Source organism: Podarcis gaigeae (assembly GCF_964106915.1).
Source record: "Podarcis gaigeae genome assembly, chromosome: 2".
Lineage (NCBI taxonomy): Eukaryota > Metazoa > Chordata > Lepidosauria > Squamata > Lacertidae > Podarcis > Podarcis gaigeae.
In genome coordinates, this window is record NC_139679.1 from 113,378,908 (window position 1) to 113,393,745 (window position 14,838).

General features: G+C 45.0%; 2 protein-coding genes across 3 annotated transcripts in view; one reads left to right on the forward strand and one right to left on the reverse strand.

Moving 5' to 3' along the window:
- Positions 1–14,838, forward strand: part of LOC310837988 (E3 ubiquitin-protein ligase TRIM11-like) — a 1,016,249-nt gene that overhangs the window by 220,994 nt on the left and 780,417 nt on the right. The window lies entirely within an intron of this gene.
- On the reverse strand, positions 4,222–13,176 carry LOC310837719 (zinc finger protein RFP-like). Of its 2 annotated transcripts, none has more exons than XM_083724737.1 (8): positions 13,060–13,176; positions 11,519–12,054; positions 10,762–10,857; positions 9,801–10,028; positions 8,273–8,295; positions 7,229–7,341; positions 6,452–6,484; positions 4,222–5,224 (listed from the first exon to the last, which is right to left on the reverse strand). In XM_083724737.1, the coding sequence occupies exons 2-8, from the start codon at positions 11,918–11,920 to the stop codon at positions 4,713–4,715; spliced, it is 1,407 nt and encodes a 468-aa protein (XP_083580863.1). In that variant the 5' UTR covers positions 11,921–12,054; positions 13,060–13,176; the 3' UTR covers positions 4,222–4,712. The 2 variants fall into 2 exon arrangements, with proteins under 2 accessions (XP_083580863.1, XP_083580862.1); XM_083724736.1 differs by having other exon boundaries at positions 13,043–13,176.

Sequence of the window (14,838 nt, forward strand, 5' to 3'; positions counted from 1 at the left end):
TTCTTCTTATCAAGCTGTCTCGTAGGAAGTCAAAACAGCCCAAAGTTGCCTAGAACTTTCTAGAATCCCAGATAGTCTTTTCCAACCCTTTTTCTTGAGCTACAAATCAGGTACCCCTATGGAAGTGCAGTACTTAACTAATTGGGAACCGTTGCTTTAAGGGGTTACAAGACACTCATTGGTTTGTGCAGCTTCGGTTTCCTGTTCCTGAAACTGAAACTTGCCTAGAGAAGTGGCTGGGCATTGCTTTTACCATAACAGAGCTTCGGTCTTGGAATAAAAGGAGTGGTTCGGAAATACAGTGGTACCCCAGGTTACATACGCTTCAGGTTACATACGCTTCAGGTTACAGACTCCGCTAACCCAGAAATAGTGCCTCAGGTTAAGAAATTTGCTTCAGGATGAGAACAGAAATCGTGCTCCGGCGGCGCAGCAGCAGCAGGAGGCCCCATTAGCTAAAGTGGTGCTTCAGCTTAAGAACAGTTTCAGGTTAAGTACGGACCTCCGGAACAAATTAAGTACTTAAACTGAGGTACCACTGTACTGCAGACATCAAATAGTATGGGAAACAGCCTTACTAGAAAAATTAACCAATGAACTGAAACTGACATGGGGACAAATAGAAGAAGACACCTTCACCCTGGTATGGCTCTCCTTTATCACATACATAACCCAATAAGACAATGACAATAATCCACCAACAGCATACAAATCAATATGGCTGACTTGATCCAAAACAACCACCCATCCCACTTACACATGCAAACAAAGATCACCACAGCCAATCACAAATGAACAACCACACCCTAGGCCACCAAAGGAACACAAGTGAATAGCAGAGAACCTCAGCAAATGTCTCAAGAAAGGAAACTGATCTGTAAATAATGTTACTTAAAAAAAAGATTGCACATTAAAAAGAAGAACGAAACACTGCAGACACACCATGCATAGCTTGGGGGTACTCCTGGATCCTTTGCTGTCACTCGAGGTGCAGGATCTGACAAAAGTATCTCAAGTAAGGCCTCAGTGACCCAGAGTACCTTCCATCAGCTTTGGCTGGTGCACCAGCTATCCCCATATCTGGAGAGGGATATCCTAACTGCTGTTGCCAGTGCTCAGGTAACCTGAAGGTTAGATTACTGCAATATGTTATACGTAGGGCTGCCTCTGAAGACGGCTCCGAAACTTCAGCTGGTGTAGAATTTAGCGGCCAGGTTGCTCACTGGAGCAAGACGGTTTGAGCATCAGTGGTACCTCGGGTTACATACGCTTTAGGTTACATATGCTTCAGGTTACAGACTCCGCTAACCCAGAAATAGTGCTTCAGGTTAAGAACTTTGCTTCAGGATGAGAACAGAAATCGTGCTCTGGCGGTGCAGCAGCAGCAGCGGGAGGCCCCATTAGCTAAAGTGGTGCTTCAGGTTAAGAACAGTTTCAGGTTAAGAACAGACCTCCAGAACGAATTAAGTTCTTAACCCAAGGTACCACTGTATTAGTTTCTAGGCCCAATTCAAAGTGCTGGTTTTGACCTATAAAGCCTCAAACAGCTCACGACTGCAATACGTCAAGGACTTCCTCTTTCCATATGAACCTACTCAGACCCTGAGATCTGTAGAGATTCAGAACTTACAGGGTTAAGATGTTCTGACGCCTCACATTCTGACGTCAGTTTTGGAAGGAGGGAGGAGTTCTACTCACTGTTCTCTTTGTCTCTGAGAGAGAAGGGCGGCCATGAATGCTAGCAGCCCAGGAGAATCTGAGAAATGCTGAGCTGTAAATATTCTGCTGTAATAAAAGGCTAATAAATGGACACACAAGTGCCTGATGTGTTTGCCTGGATCTAAGCAACAAGCAACAGTTTTTTTCCCCCGCTGTGTTTTTACTCTGCAAGGCGTGACGGAGATACGCAGATCGGCGCAGCTTGAGAGAAACGTGCCGGACCGCTGTAAGCTGCACCTAATTGGGGTCGTAAACCAATTAGTCACGCTTAATTATCCAAGAAGATCATCTTCCGAGACCCTCCTTCATGTGCCTCCTCACTGAGAGGTCATGAGGGTGGCAACACGAGAACGGGGCCTTCTCTGCAGTGACTCCCTGCCTGTGGAATGCTCTCCCCAGGGAAGTTCACCTGGCGCCTTCATTATACACCTTCAGGCACCAGGCAAAAACATTCCTTTATAATCAGACCTTTGGTTGACCTAAACAACATCCCATACCCTTTAAAAATGTGGCTGGATTTTTCGGGGGGGGGGGTAATTACTGGATTATTGTTTTTGTTTTATATATTGCGATCTCTTTTGTGAACCGCCCTGAGACCTTTGGGTATAGGGAAGTATATAAATTCAACAAATAAATAAAATAATAAATTTAAAGTACATTGGCTTCCCCCAAAGAATCCTGGGAACTGTAGTTTGTTACTCACAGAGCTACAATGTTCAGCATCCTTAACAAACTACAGCTCCCAGGATCCTTTGGGGGAAGCCATATGCTTTAAATGTGCTTTTAACCGATGGTGCGTTGTGCGTGATAAGCAGTTATAAAAGCTGTTGGGAAACTGTATATGTGCAGCTACTCACACAGAGTCAATTAAGGTTTGGCAGACAGCCAGAAGGCAATCTGAAGGAGTAAGTCTGCCTGGTGATAACAGAGACATGGAGATTGCTCCTTGATTGGTCAAGCTCTCTCAAGGGAGTGATAATTAATGGCCTACTAACTGGAATGTGTTAGTTAGGAGTTCATGAGGTTCAGAGTTCTGTGTCAGTGTAGGAGTTGTGAGTCGTGTCAGAGAGAGCTAGCTAAAGATCCATGTTCTGTTCCTGTAAATAGTCCACTGTATATAATAAACACCTAACTACAAGTTCCTGGTTCCTGCTTCCTCTATCCTGTCTGTAGCCAAGTTGCCAATTGCTTCCATGGATTCTGCGTGTACTCTGCTAGGTCTGACTAAGGTTGCGAAATACCAAATAGGTTTTACCAATAGAAGCAGGTCCTCCTTTCCTTCTGCTCATCTCTTAACCTAGGTTACCCCATAAGGTTGTCGTGAATATATGCTGAGAGAACCACCACACAGATCGATTACAGGAGTAGATTTCGGGGGGGGGGGAGACTATGTGGAAATAAATGGTCAGCAGACATTTGAGCATGAAGGGTGAGGGCGAAAGTAGTAGACGAACCAACTAAGACCATTTGATCAAGTTGAAGATAAGTTAAATTGGTTACACTATTACCAGATTAATGAACTGTTCAAACTAGATAAGAAAAATGGTTTTGCTTCTGAAAAATCTAAGTTAGAGACTGAGTTGTTGGATAATAAAGGTAAAAAATTGTCTAAAATGTGTAAGCTATTGCTAGAGTGGCATACAAAAGATGAATAAGTTAAATCTGTGATGATTGATTGGGCAAGAGATGTAGGACACAATATCATGTTCGAGGATTGGGAAAGACTGTGGAAGAAAGGGGTTAGGTTCACTGCATGTGCTGTGTTAAAGGAAAATATAATGAAAATGATGTACAGATGGTATTTAACTCCTGTTAAGTTAGCTAAGATATATCATAACTGTGATAATTTATGTTGGAAATGCTAATAAAGGAAGTAACTTTCTATCACATGTGGTGGATCTGCCCCAAAGTGAAAGACTTCTGGGAAAAGATATATAATGAATTGAAAAAAAAATGTTGAAATATATATTCATAAAGAAACCAGAGGCCTGGTTATTTTTGTATGTCACAACTGCTGCTCGTATTTTATTAGCTAAAAAGTGGAAAACCCAAGAATTACCAATGATAGAAGAATGGCAGATGAAGATGATGGACTTTTTGGAGCTAGCCGACCTAAGAGTCCACAACCAGGAGGAGGAGGAGTACCAGGAAGAATGGGGAAAAAAATTAATGATTATTTAATTAAATATGTTAAGTTAAATTAGTTGGAAATAACTTGCAGATAACTAATTGGCTTAGGATTTTATATAGGTTAAGTGATGAATCAATTTGTATAATTTCAAAATGAAAAGATTGAAAGATGTTAAAGCGAAAGGTAAACTTTATAAGAACTGTGATTTGGAAAACCCTTAAATGGATATGCATGGAAATTCAACCAAGGGGAAGCGAGGAAGTCACTTAACAATGTTAATAATTTTTAATAAGATTATGATTTGTGGTTGCTTGTTTGTTTATAATTTTGTGAAAATTAAACAAATTGGAAGAAAAAAAAGAAACAACCACAAAAGTACAAACCTTTTATTGGATCAGTTCATTAAAAGCCATCCCAAATTCACCATTCCCATGCCCTAAACAAAACAAAAAAGTGAACACACGTGCTCTTTGTTCTTTAAAAAAATGAACATTTGCTTCATTCACAACTATAAAACAAATTGTGGTGAATAAAACCGGAGTGTTCTCTTATGGAATACTAAACCCTGAATTTACCAGGTTCAACCCCCAACCCTCCTCATATCAGGATCCTCTTCTCTCACCGGGAAAAACAAAAATCTCACAGAAGGTTCCTCACTGGCTGAGAAACTCCCATAAACATACTAAGCAAATGACCAAGGCGAATACAGAAATTCGGCCTACGATGTCACACCACGAGAAGAGTCATTTCCATTGATGGTGGAGTCAGGGGTGAGGAACAGTGGTAGAGGGAAATGTGAAGTGAGGAACGAGAGGCTGGAGGTCAGGGGGCAGGAGGGCCTGTGGGGTGAAACATGGCTGCCTCAGGAGACAGAGAGGCAGGTTTTCCCTTCCAACCAGAAGATGGGGAGAAGCGGCTCCCCCAAGAATGAAGCTGTCTGGAACTTGGCAAGCACGGCGCCACTGTCAGCATTGGCAAAAGACACCTGCTTCCCGTCACAGTTCAAGGACACTCGGATCCTCTTCAGCACCTCTCCGCTCATGGGCACAGGAGTTTTGGGAGAGGTGAACATTGCATAGCCGCCTTTCCACTTGCCTATCGCCCAGATCCCTTCTGAGGGGCTAAAGGCAGCTGTGCTTCTCTTCTTCCTCCTCAAAGAAATCCTGGTCACGCCCACAGCCCAGTCGTCCTCACCGTGCACCATGACTTCCCAGCATTGGCGGCCTGTGGTGAATACATTACATCCCAACACAAAAGGAAGGCGGCCAAGGACATCACTGGCCAGATCTAGAGGGCCATCTTTCCTCAGACTTTTCAGATCATCAGATAGGGAGTACTGCGGGCTACCCATGTCTGGATCCAAAGTCACGCTTACTAGAAGGCAGAGAGAAGGAGAATGTAAATTATGGCAAAACCAGCAGTCGGGCTGAGAACAATACATAACCTGAACTAGGGAGAAAAGCGGTCCAGCTGTGGCTGGCTCCAAAGTCTGTCTAAAGAGCACCCTCCACTCCTCATCCATCGTACAGTGCTATTTTTCTGGGGAAAGAGGTGCCAGAACACACTGTGAACACTTCCCTTGCTCTCTTAGAATGGCATTGGTGCCCACCTGAGAGGTGCCAGAACTGAGTTCCGGAGAGTTCCAGATGAAAAAACAACTGCCTTATGAACAAGTTGGGGGCCCAGTTCATTGTGCTGCTGTTCGGGGCTGCCTGGCTATTACCGTATTTTTCGCTCTATAGGATGCACCAGACGATGAGACGCACCTAGTTTTGGGGGGAGGAAAACAAGAAAAAAATTATTCTGAATCCCAGAAGCCAGAACAGCAAGAGGGATCTGGTTTCTGGGATACCGTGTGGCTGTTCCAGCTTCTGGGATAACTGCGCCAAGCCTCTTCAGGGCAGCAGGATGAAGGCTCCCCCTGCCCAAAGAGGCTGTGCAGAAGCCAGGACAGGGACATTGCTGAAGGGGCGCTGGGCAGTTCTTCCTCTCTGCACAGCGCATTTCCTGCAAAGGAGAGGCACTGCGCAGAGAGGGAGAACTGCACAGCGCCCCTTCAAGTGAAGCTGGAGAAGGACAGGCATGTCGCTGAAGGGGTGCTGCGCAGCTCCCCCTATCTGCGCACTCACAGTGTCTTATGGAGCGAAAAATACGGTGTTTATCATATTCATTAGTCACTTTTTCTTCAGAAAGGTCAACTCAAAGTGACTTGTGAGCAAGAGCAAGCACAACCTAAAACACACCAATAATCTATAATAATAATAATTGATAATAATAATAATAATTGACCAGATCAAACTCAACTAAAAGACAAGCAGAAAATTAAGATCGAGAGGCCTGGGTAAATACTAGTGTATTTTTGCCTGGCAATAGAAAACAGCAATGGCACCATAATGATGGTGTTGACTTGTGACCAGGCCTTCCGGGGGGGGGGGGTGTTCCCAATTTCTGGAATGAGGTACATCCTTTGCCCTCATTAACAACTTTCAGGAGGATCTCTTTTTAAAGTGTTCCTCTTCAGCCCATCATCTGATGACCGAAAGGTATTATTCCAACTAGTCATCCTGTGAATTTGGCCCCCCATTGGTCTCTCATGTTTACCTTCCTGCATTGGATATCCAGATACCAGAGTGCCTGGGAGGGGGAAAGAACACACATTAAGCAAAAGCACATAACTCATTCCAACAGTTCTTTCCCCACCCACTGCTTCATACTCAGACTTTTTGCCCATCCGCAATGCGTCCTTGTACTCTTCACAAAGCGTGGAGGACAGAGGCACATGTGAATGAGTGTAGAAACATCTGCAGATGCTGCTCCACCACTTCTGCTTCTGGCCCCCTCCATCACTGGAATGTGACCCTCAGAAAGTCACCCAGAAGGAAACCTGGACTGCAAAAGCTTCCCTGACCCTGTCCTAGGTAACAAAATTCCAAAACAAGACCTAAAAGAGAGAGCCAGTGTGGTGTAGTGGTTAAGAGCGGTGGACTCGTAATCTGGTGAACCGGGTTCGCATCTCTGCTCCTCCACATGCAGCTGCTGGGTGACCTTGGGCTAGTCACTCTGAAGTCTCTCAGCCCCACTCACCTCACAGAGTGTTTGTTGTGGGGGAGGAAAGGAAGGGAGAATGTTAGCCGCTTTGAGACTCCTTCGGGTAGTGATAAAGCGGGATATCAAATCCAAACTCTTCCAAACTCTTCTAAAAAGAAGCCATTTTGACCACTGCCCTCTGCACAGTTAACTATTGCCACCTTCTCAACCAATGCTGAGAATTGCCCATTCGTCCTGCCAGGCTCAAGGACTAAAGCAGCAGACACACACTTTTGGAGTACTATACTACGGGGCCATTTTAACTTTTTTTTGCCCCAGCCCTTCTCTCACCTGTGAATTTTTCTACAGCAGAGTGCAGAAGGAACGTGAAATCATGCCAACCATAGAGTCCCCATCGCTTTGCTGGTGGAAAAGCCACTGGACTCGCAAACTCCTCCTCAAATCTGGAAAAGAGATATTTTTTAAGCAGCCAACCTCACAATACAGAAACAGTAAACAGAAAAGAGCAAATGAGCTCAATGGGGACTATAGCCAGAGACCCAAATTCAATGGGGCCCCTACCAATTGCTGTATGCATAGCAGTGAAGTATTCTGGTTACCCTCTCTCATTACGTGGCCTGAATTACAGCCTCCTCTTCCTCTGCTCCAAGGAGAGGCTGTGGGGACAGGGAATAATGTGCAGGGTTTGTTCCAAGGTTTTTGGGAGTCATGGCTGCAGCCAGGATTTATTTGGGGGGTGACGGCAGAACAACCACCTGTCATCAACTTCTCTGTCTAGGAGATTCGGAATGATTCGGAAAACAGTTGTTTTCAATTACCTTTTTTTTTTTACCTCAAGTGCTCAGAAAAATCTGTCTAAATCTTTTTACAGTTTCTACTTTGAGTTAAGTTTACAGTGGTATCTCAGGTTAAGAACTTAATTCATTCTGGATGTCCGTTCTTAACCTGAAACTGTTCTTAACCTGAGGTACCACTTTAGCTAATGGGGCCTCCTGCTGCTGCTGCCGCGCGATTTCTGTTCTCATTCTGAAACAAAGTTCTTAACCTGAGGTACCACTGTATTTATTAGCATTTACCCACTTGTCCCTCCCATGTTGGGTGTAGAACAGCAGCAGCAGCCAACAACTGTGTTTGCTAACTGTTAACCAAGGATGATACGTTCATCAGAAAACCTCAGGTTTACAGGCAGGGTATGGAGGTAATGTGGGGCTTTTAGAAACCCAAAGGCCATCCAAGTCTAGAACCAGATGGCAAAATGGACGAGAACTGGGACAATTGTCCTGGGACAAGCGTCCATGACAAACCCACAATATTAAGCCAGAACTGCCAACATGATTACTCTGCAGCATATGTGTTGCTACGGGACCCACTTACTTCTCCAAGGTGCGTCTAACACCCTATAAAGAGAGAGAGAAAGAGAGAGAGAGGGAGGGGGAGAGAGGAGAAAGAGAGAGGTGTAGTTCAGTTCCTGCTTCAGGCAATTCTGGAAGATTTCAGAGAGCAATGCTCCCTGATTTGATTGATTAGATTTCTATGTCGCTTTTCATTCAAATAAATCCCAAAGTGGCTTAGAAACAATAAATAACAATAAGCAATAAAGAAACAATAGAAGATCACAAATACAGCCGAAATCATATAGAATAATTAACCAATCAGCAAAACAATGATGATCTATAAAACAAGGCAGCAGCTAAAAAAAGAAAGCTAAACATCATAATTAAAGCAAAAGTCGCATTACAGTGGTGCCTCGCAAGACGAAAAGAATCCGTTCTGCGAGTCTCTTCTTCTAGCGGTTTTTTCATCTTGCGAAGCAAGCCCATTGATGGACTAACTGTTTAGCTGCTTTTAGCGGCTTATCGGCTTAGCGGATAAGCGGATAAGCGGCTTAGAAAAAGGGGGGAAAGGGGAAAAAAACCCCGCAGGAACTCGCAAGACATTTTTGTCTTGCGAAGCAAGCCCATAGGAAATTTGTTTTGCGAAGCACCTCCAAAACGGAAAACTCTTTCGTCTAGCGGGTTTTCCGTCTTGCGAGGCATTTGTCTTGCGGGGCACCACTGTATATGATTAATCAAAGCATTATTAACAACGTTCACAAAACAGCAGCTGATGGCAGCCTACTTTGTATGGCAAGGAAGGGGACCTTTGCTTCCAATATTTTGTGGCACAGCAGTGAGAGATGTTTCACAAAAATTTAGCCAACCCAAAAACAATCCAAGCCTATATAAATATTCATCATTTCTTCCCAGGAACTTTAAACAGCCTATGTGGGTGTTTCTCTTATTATCTAAACATCAACCTTATGAGGCAGGTCAGCATGGGAGATATATGTGGCCCTGCCCAGCCCCCAGAAATTTTAAAACAGTGCTACCTCGTTTTGAGTCCGCCTCGCCGAGCCTCCATTTGGTCGAATGTCCGTGGCAAACCCACAAGTACTGGAACGAGTTACTTCCAGGTTTGCTCCTTGTGAATGCACAGAAGCGCTAAATTGCGCTTTGCGCAGAAGTGCAAACCACTCTGCACAAGTGCAAAGAGCAGCGCTTTGTCATGCATCCTTTTCGTCTAGCATCCAGGGCTCCAGAACGGATCCCGGACTCAAAACGAGGTATTTTTAAATGTATTATTTTTTAATGGCTGTAACCTTCCCCAGGTCCTCATGGTGAAGGATAGGTAAAAAATTTAATAGAAATAGAAACAGAAATTAAATAAAGTACACAAGAAGACATTCAGAGGCTCATCTCTAGCTAGCACCAAGAAGAGCCTGAGAATTGCAGAGTGAAACAGTTTTTAACAAGCAGTGGAATCCCAAAGTGGTTATAAGGCTGCCTGTGGTAAAGTGAATTGAGAGTTTGGTACCAGCCCACCCCAAAGAGAAAAGCCCCCGCCATTTCTTCCACAGCCTAACCTTTAGGAGCTCATTCGGCGTCTGGTGACACTTCTCCATCTCCTCGAGGATGCTATCCAGAAAGGCGACACGCCGAAACAGTCTGACCACGTGCTTGTCCCTTCCGCTCACAATGTCCAGCATTATCTCCGCATGTTGGGCAAGAAGAAACTTCTCTTGTTGTGCCAGAAACTCATTTATTTCCTTGAAAGCGGACGTCATCCTTTGCTTGATGATTTCTGCCTTTTCCTTCAAGAAGCAGATGGAGATGTGTTGGAAATGGGGATGTGGGAGAAGAAGCACATCAGAAGACAGGAAGTCGGTCAGCACAGCATTAGGACGCAAGTGGTATACAAAAGGAATTCTTTAAATGTAACCAAAGCACATGTACATACACACAGAGAGACCGAGAGAGAGAGAGAGAGAGAGAGAGAGAGAGAGAGAGAGAGACCCCTACAAAAGCCTCTGAGGAAGAAGGATATATCTTTTAAAGTGATTCACATATATAATAATAATAATAATAATAATAATAATAATACAGTAGTACAGTGGTACCTCTGTTTGCGAACGCCTGTTTGCAACATGAAAAGAGCGCAACCCGCAGCGGCGTGTCTGCACACGCGCAGTTTGCTATTCACGATGCGCCACTTCTGTACATGCATGTGATGTCATTTTGCACTTCTGCGCATGCGCGAGCGACGAAACCCGGAAGTAACCCTTTCTGGTACTTCCAGGTCACCGCGGGACGTAATCTGAAGGGGAGGTGCAGACCAACAGGATCTTGAGAGTGCGGCATTGGCTATCCCTGCCCTGGAAAGCTTTCATTCCCAACTTCCAGAAACAAAACACAAAGAAGCCCAGAAATATAACTATTTAATTTATAATAGGACCAATGTGTAAATCTTTCCTTCTAATAATCCACAAGACTGTGTGAAGAAGCCGAGTTCTACTTGATAGTTTCCCAGTGGAAGTGGCTACCTACAAGCATAGATTGGCTTTCCAGGTCTGTGCTTAACTTGTGTGCCATTATCTCTTCTTTCTCCTTCTTTACAGTGTCGGCGTACTGGACGTAACAATCCTGAAAAGAAAGAATGGGCCTTTTAGATGTTCTGCTGCAAGTACTAGAGGGCAAGGCCCAAAACCAAAGCAATGACCTTCCAAAAACTAAACCCTGTAAAATGGTCCTCTTTCTCAGTTGCTTGCATTTTTACTCAGTCCTCCTCATTTTGATTTCCTCTTTCAAGGCCTTTGCCTCTTCCCCACTCAGTTTGCTCCTGGACTCCAATTCATTAGCTTCCCAGTCTCCTATGCCCTCTTCCCAGTCCTCAGCAAACCACACAGTGTTCCCCTTGCCCCCGAGGCCAGGACAAGACTTCTGCCCTGGCCGGCAACTTCATTAGACACAGAACATAAAAGAGCCTTTCCAATGACAGACTCCATATACGATATGCCTTTAAAGCACATTGAAATAACTTCCTTCCACCCCACAAAGAATTTTGGGCATTGTAGTTTGTTAAAGGGTTGCCGGGAGTTGTAACTCAGTGAGTGGTTAACTACAACTCCCACAATTCTATGAGGGAGTTGGAGATCATGCTTTAAAGGTATAATGCGTACACAGCCTCAGGGAACAAGCTCCCTCCCTATCCACAGTCTTTCTCCTCTAGCTCAGCCACCTTGTTCAGAACATGCAAAGATTATTTCTCCCCACCCCTCAAATCTCACCTATAGAGGAACCCCACCTTGTATTCTTGGACAGCTTCTGCCACACCCAGAACAGCTGGGGACTCCATGGATTCAACACATTTCGAGCAGAGGAGGGCCTTGTTGCGCTTACAAAAAAAAATCAAGGGCTGCTCATGCTGCAGGCAGATTTCGTCCTCTCTTGACGCTTGTCTTGCACACACGGTCAGCTGCTGGAACAATTCAGTGACTGTGCCCAATTTCATGTTCTGTTTCCGACTCGGCTGAGGATTTTTGCACAGAGGGCAGAGGACTCTCCCGCAAAATTCCTCGCACTTCGCCACGCAGGGATGGCAGAAATTGTGCCCGCAGTCTAGGATCACAGGATCACGGAAACACGTCTGGCAGACAGAACAAACTGTCTCTAATAAAAGCATGTGTGTGATATTCTCTCTGTCCATGGCTCAATTTTTTTAAAAAAAATAACGCGATGCAGATTAAAATATGGGATTTGGCTTTTCTTATCCAACAGAGTTTGGAGACACCTTTGACTGAACAAGTTGCAAAAGACTCTTCCGTCTTGAACTGCTCCAGTCTGCAAGGGGGGGGGGGGGGAGAGAGAGAAGGGGTTGGAGTTATCATCTTGCAATTCCCAAAGGACAACTCCAGCTCCACCGCGTCAAGCTCCCGGGAAAGGGAGGGTGCAATGAAAAGAGCAACAGAAACAGGAGCAGGTGGTACATGAGTCTATCCCCACAGAGAAACAATCCAGCAGACCTTGCCTCTGTTATTTAGTCATCAAAACATTCCACTCCCCCAGTTCACTCACATCTACATCCCCACCCTAAGAATGTAGAATAAGGTGGAGGAGTTTTAAGTGACCAGCGAGCCAAAATCAGCCATGAAACTCACTGGGTGAGCTTGGACAGTCACCACCTCTCAGCCAGTGGGTTGCTCCAGAATAGCATGGAGGAAATTAGACCCACAACCACAGCCTTGAGCGTGGATATAAATGTATAATACTGAGAAATAAGGAACAAACAACATACAGTGTCTCTCTCATGCCCACATGCCCTTGTGCATGTCCTATATAATTAGATTCAGGTCATGGCAATTCTCCAGGAGTAGTAGTAACAAAGCAACATATTGTAGAATTTACTTAAAACGAGACACCTGTACTCTGTATGCCCCAATTAGATTTGTCCGTTATTGTACATCACTATCATGTAGCTGTAGCACATAAACAGCATTAAAGCCCAAAGTACCAGCAGCTCTCAGAGCTCTAGGGTGGCCCAAATTAAGCAGCAAAGCACCTGCCTGCCAGATGTTTGGGGCTACAACTCCCAGCTCAGGAACTGTAGTCCAAAATCTAAAGAGCACCAGTGTGCTTTTGGACATTCAGACTGCAGGCGGCATCGCCCCACGTAGAGGACGTAAATAAAGGATTTGCACTATTAAGAGAACTGGGAGTCAGCCTGATTTGTATTGTTAAGCCCGATCGCCCTATTCGACGCAGATTTACCTGATAGGACAAACGCATAAAATAAAAATAAAATGCTTTAAAAAGCCACAGCTCAGCTTACCCAGACAGGCAACTCACAGTCAACCCAAACTGGAGCCCTGGAAAGGGGGCTCTCCCGTTTAAAAGCAGCAGAAACTGCAGCCTCCGCAGTGGATAACTTCGAAGACTTTTGACGAACAAACGCAGGAGCGGAATGAAGTTTGCAAACAAGCGCTGCAAACTCTCGCCCTTTAAACACAGCGCTGTAATTACCCGCCGGGCGCGCCTAGTAAGAACACCGAACTACAGTTCCCAAAAGCTTCTGCGGCACGTGTACTCGCCCGCTTCGCTGGCAGCCGCGCAGAACGGCCTCATGGGAGTTGTAGTCTTTTCTCCGACGCTTCCCTGATGGTGAAGAGAACGCCGTCTCTCTTCGCGCAAAGGGCGGCTCCGACATTTCTGATTGGCCGGGATTGGTAACAGCTGTGACCAATGGAATCTCCGCTTTCCCTTTCGCTTTGTAAGGCTCTGCCGAAGGGCCAGGAGAGGCGTTGCACGTGGGGAGGCGTTACAAGCGCTGCGATGCCTTCTCGCGGTTATATTGCTCCGCGTAGCTCAGCTTCATTATGATATTATAGCCTAGCTCTACTGCTTTTTCTACGAAGGGGCCACCGGGCTTAGTTTGCATTCATTGACAAGTCTTTTTTATTTAAAAGTCGTAGACATGGGCCGATGCAAAAAGGGAACGGGGCTCCTTCACTGTTCCAGAGTTTGCTCAGGTTAGGAGACAAATCAACAGGTGTAACTCGGCACGCAAATTGCAAATGACGTCGGCTTCAATCTTCCCTCTCCTAATTTGCACAGCTGTTCAAGCTGCAGAAGCTCTCTTCTCTTCTGCATCTGCTGGCCACCCAAGTTCAAAATCGCTGCATTCCCCCCCCCCCCATTTAATTTTCTGTTCTCGACACTGTTTTCTATCCCCATCCCAAATCCGAGCGCAAATGCTCCTGCAATAACTGTGCTTTGCATATCACATAGGTGATGAAGCGGATTCTAACCCACAAAACTTCATGTTATAACAAGCCTCTTGAGATTTAGGGTGATACCCCCAAACTCTTTGCTACTCCTCTTAATTTATGGAATAAACTGCTCCCGCCTCTGCAGCTACCAAACTCTGCCCCACCTTCACCACTCCTACTTGGGGACTTTCCTGGCTTTTTTTCTGGCCCACGTAGGACCAGTCTGGATGGTTAGCCTTGGTGAAGACTTGACGTTTTCATCCCCAAAAAAGTTTTTGAGTTTCTGCTGAAATGAGGCTGCATTTTAATGTTGTATTTTAATCTTGTTTTTTAAGTTGTATTTCAATCAATTGTTTTATATCTGGTGTTAGCTGCCCTGAGCCCAGTCTTGGCTGGGGAGGGCTGAGTATAAATAAAATTTATTATTATTATTATTGATTATAGGGTAGTGTCTCAACCAGACTCACTCAAATGCAACTCACACATTTTATTTATTTCACAAAATTTATCAGCACGTGATTTCAGGAAAAATTTCAACATGTCGTTTCAATACACACACACACACACACACAGTAAGACTTTTGGGGAGCTGCAATCTGTCACTTTTTCTATAAAGCAAAGTTGAGTTGAAAGCTGCTCTAAGTTTCCACCAAGAGGAGCCCAGATCCATCCCTCCCTTTCAGCCCCTTCTCTCACCCCCCCCATCTGTTTTTCTCCCTTCTTCCCTTCCTTGTGTTTCCACCTGCCCACCACATGGAATTAGGCCAAGGGCTGAATATGGCCTTTGGGATGCAGGTTCCCAACCCCAGCCTTAGAGCACTTATGGGGAACATTTATGCCCACCAACCCCAGAAAGCCT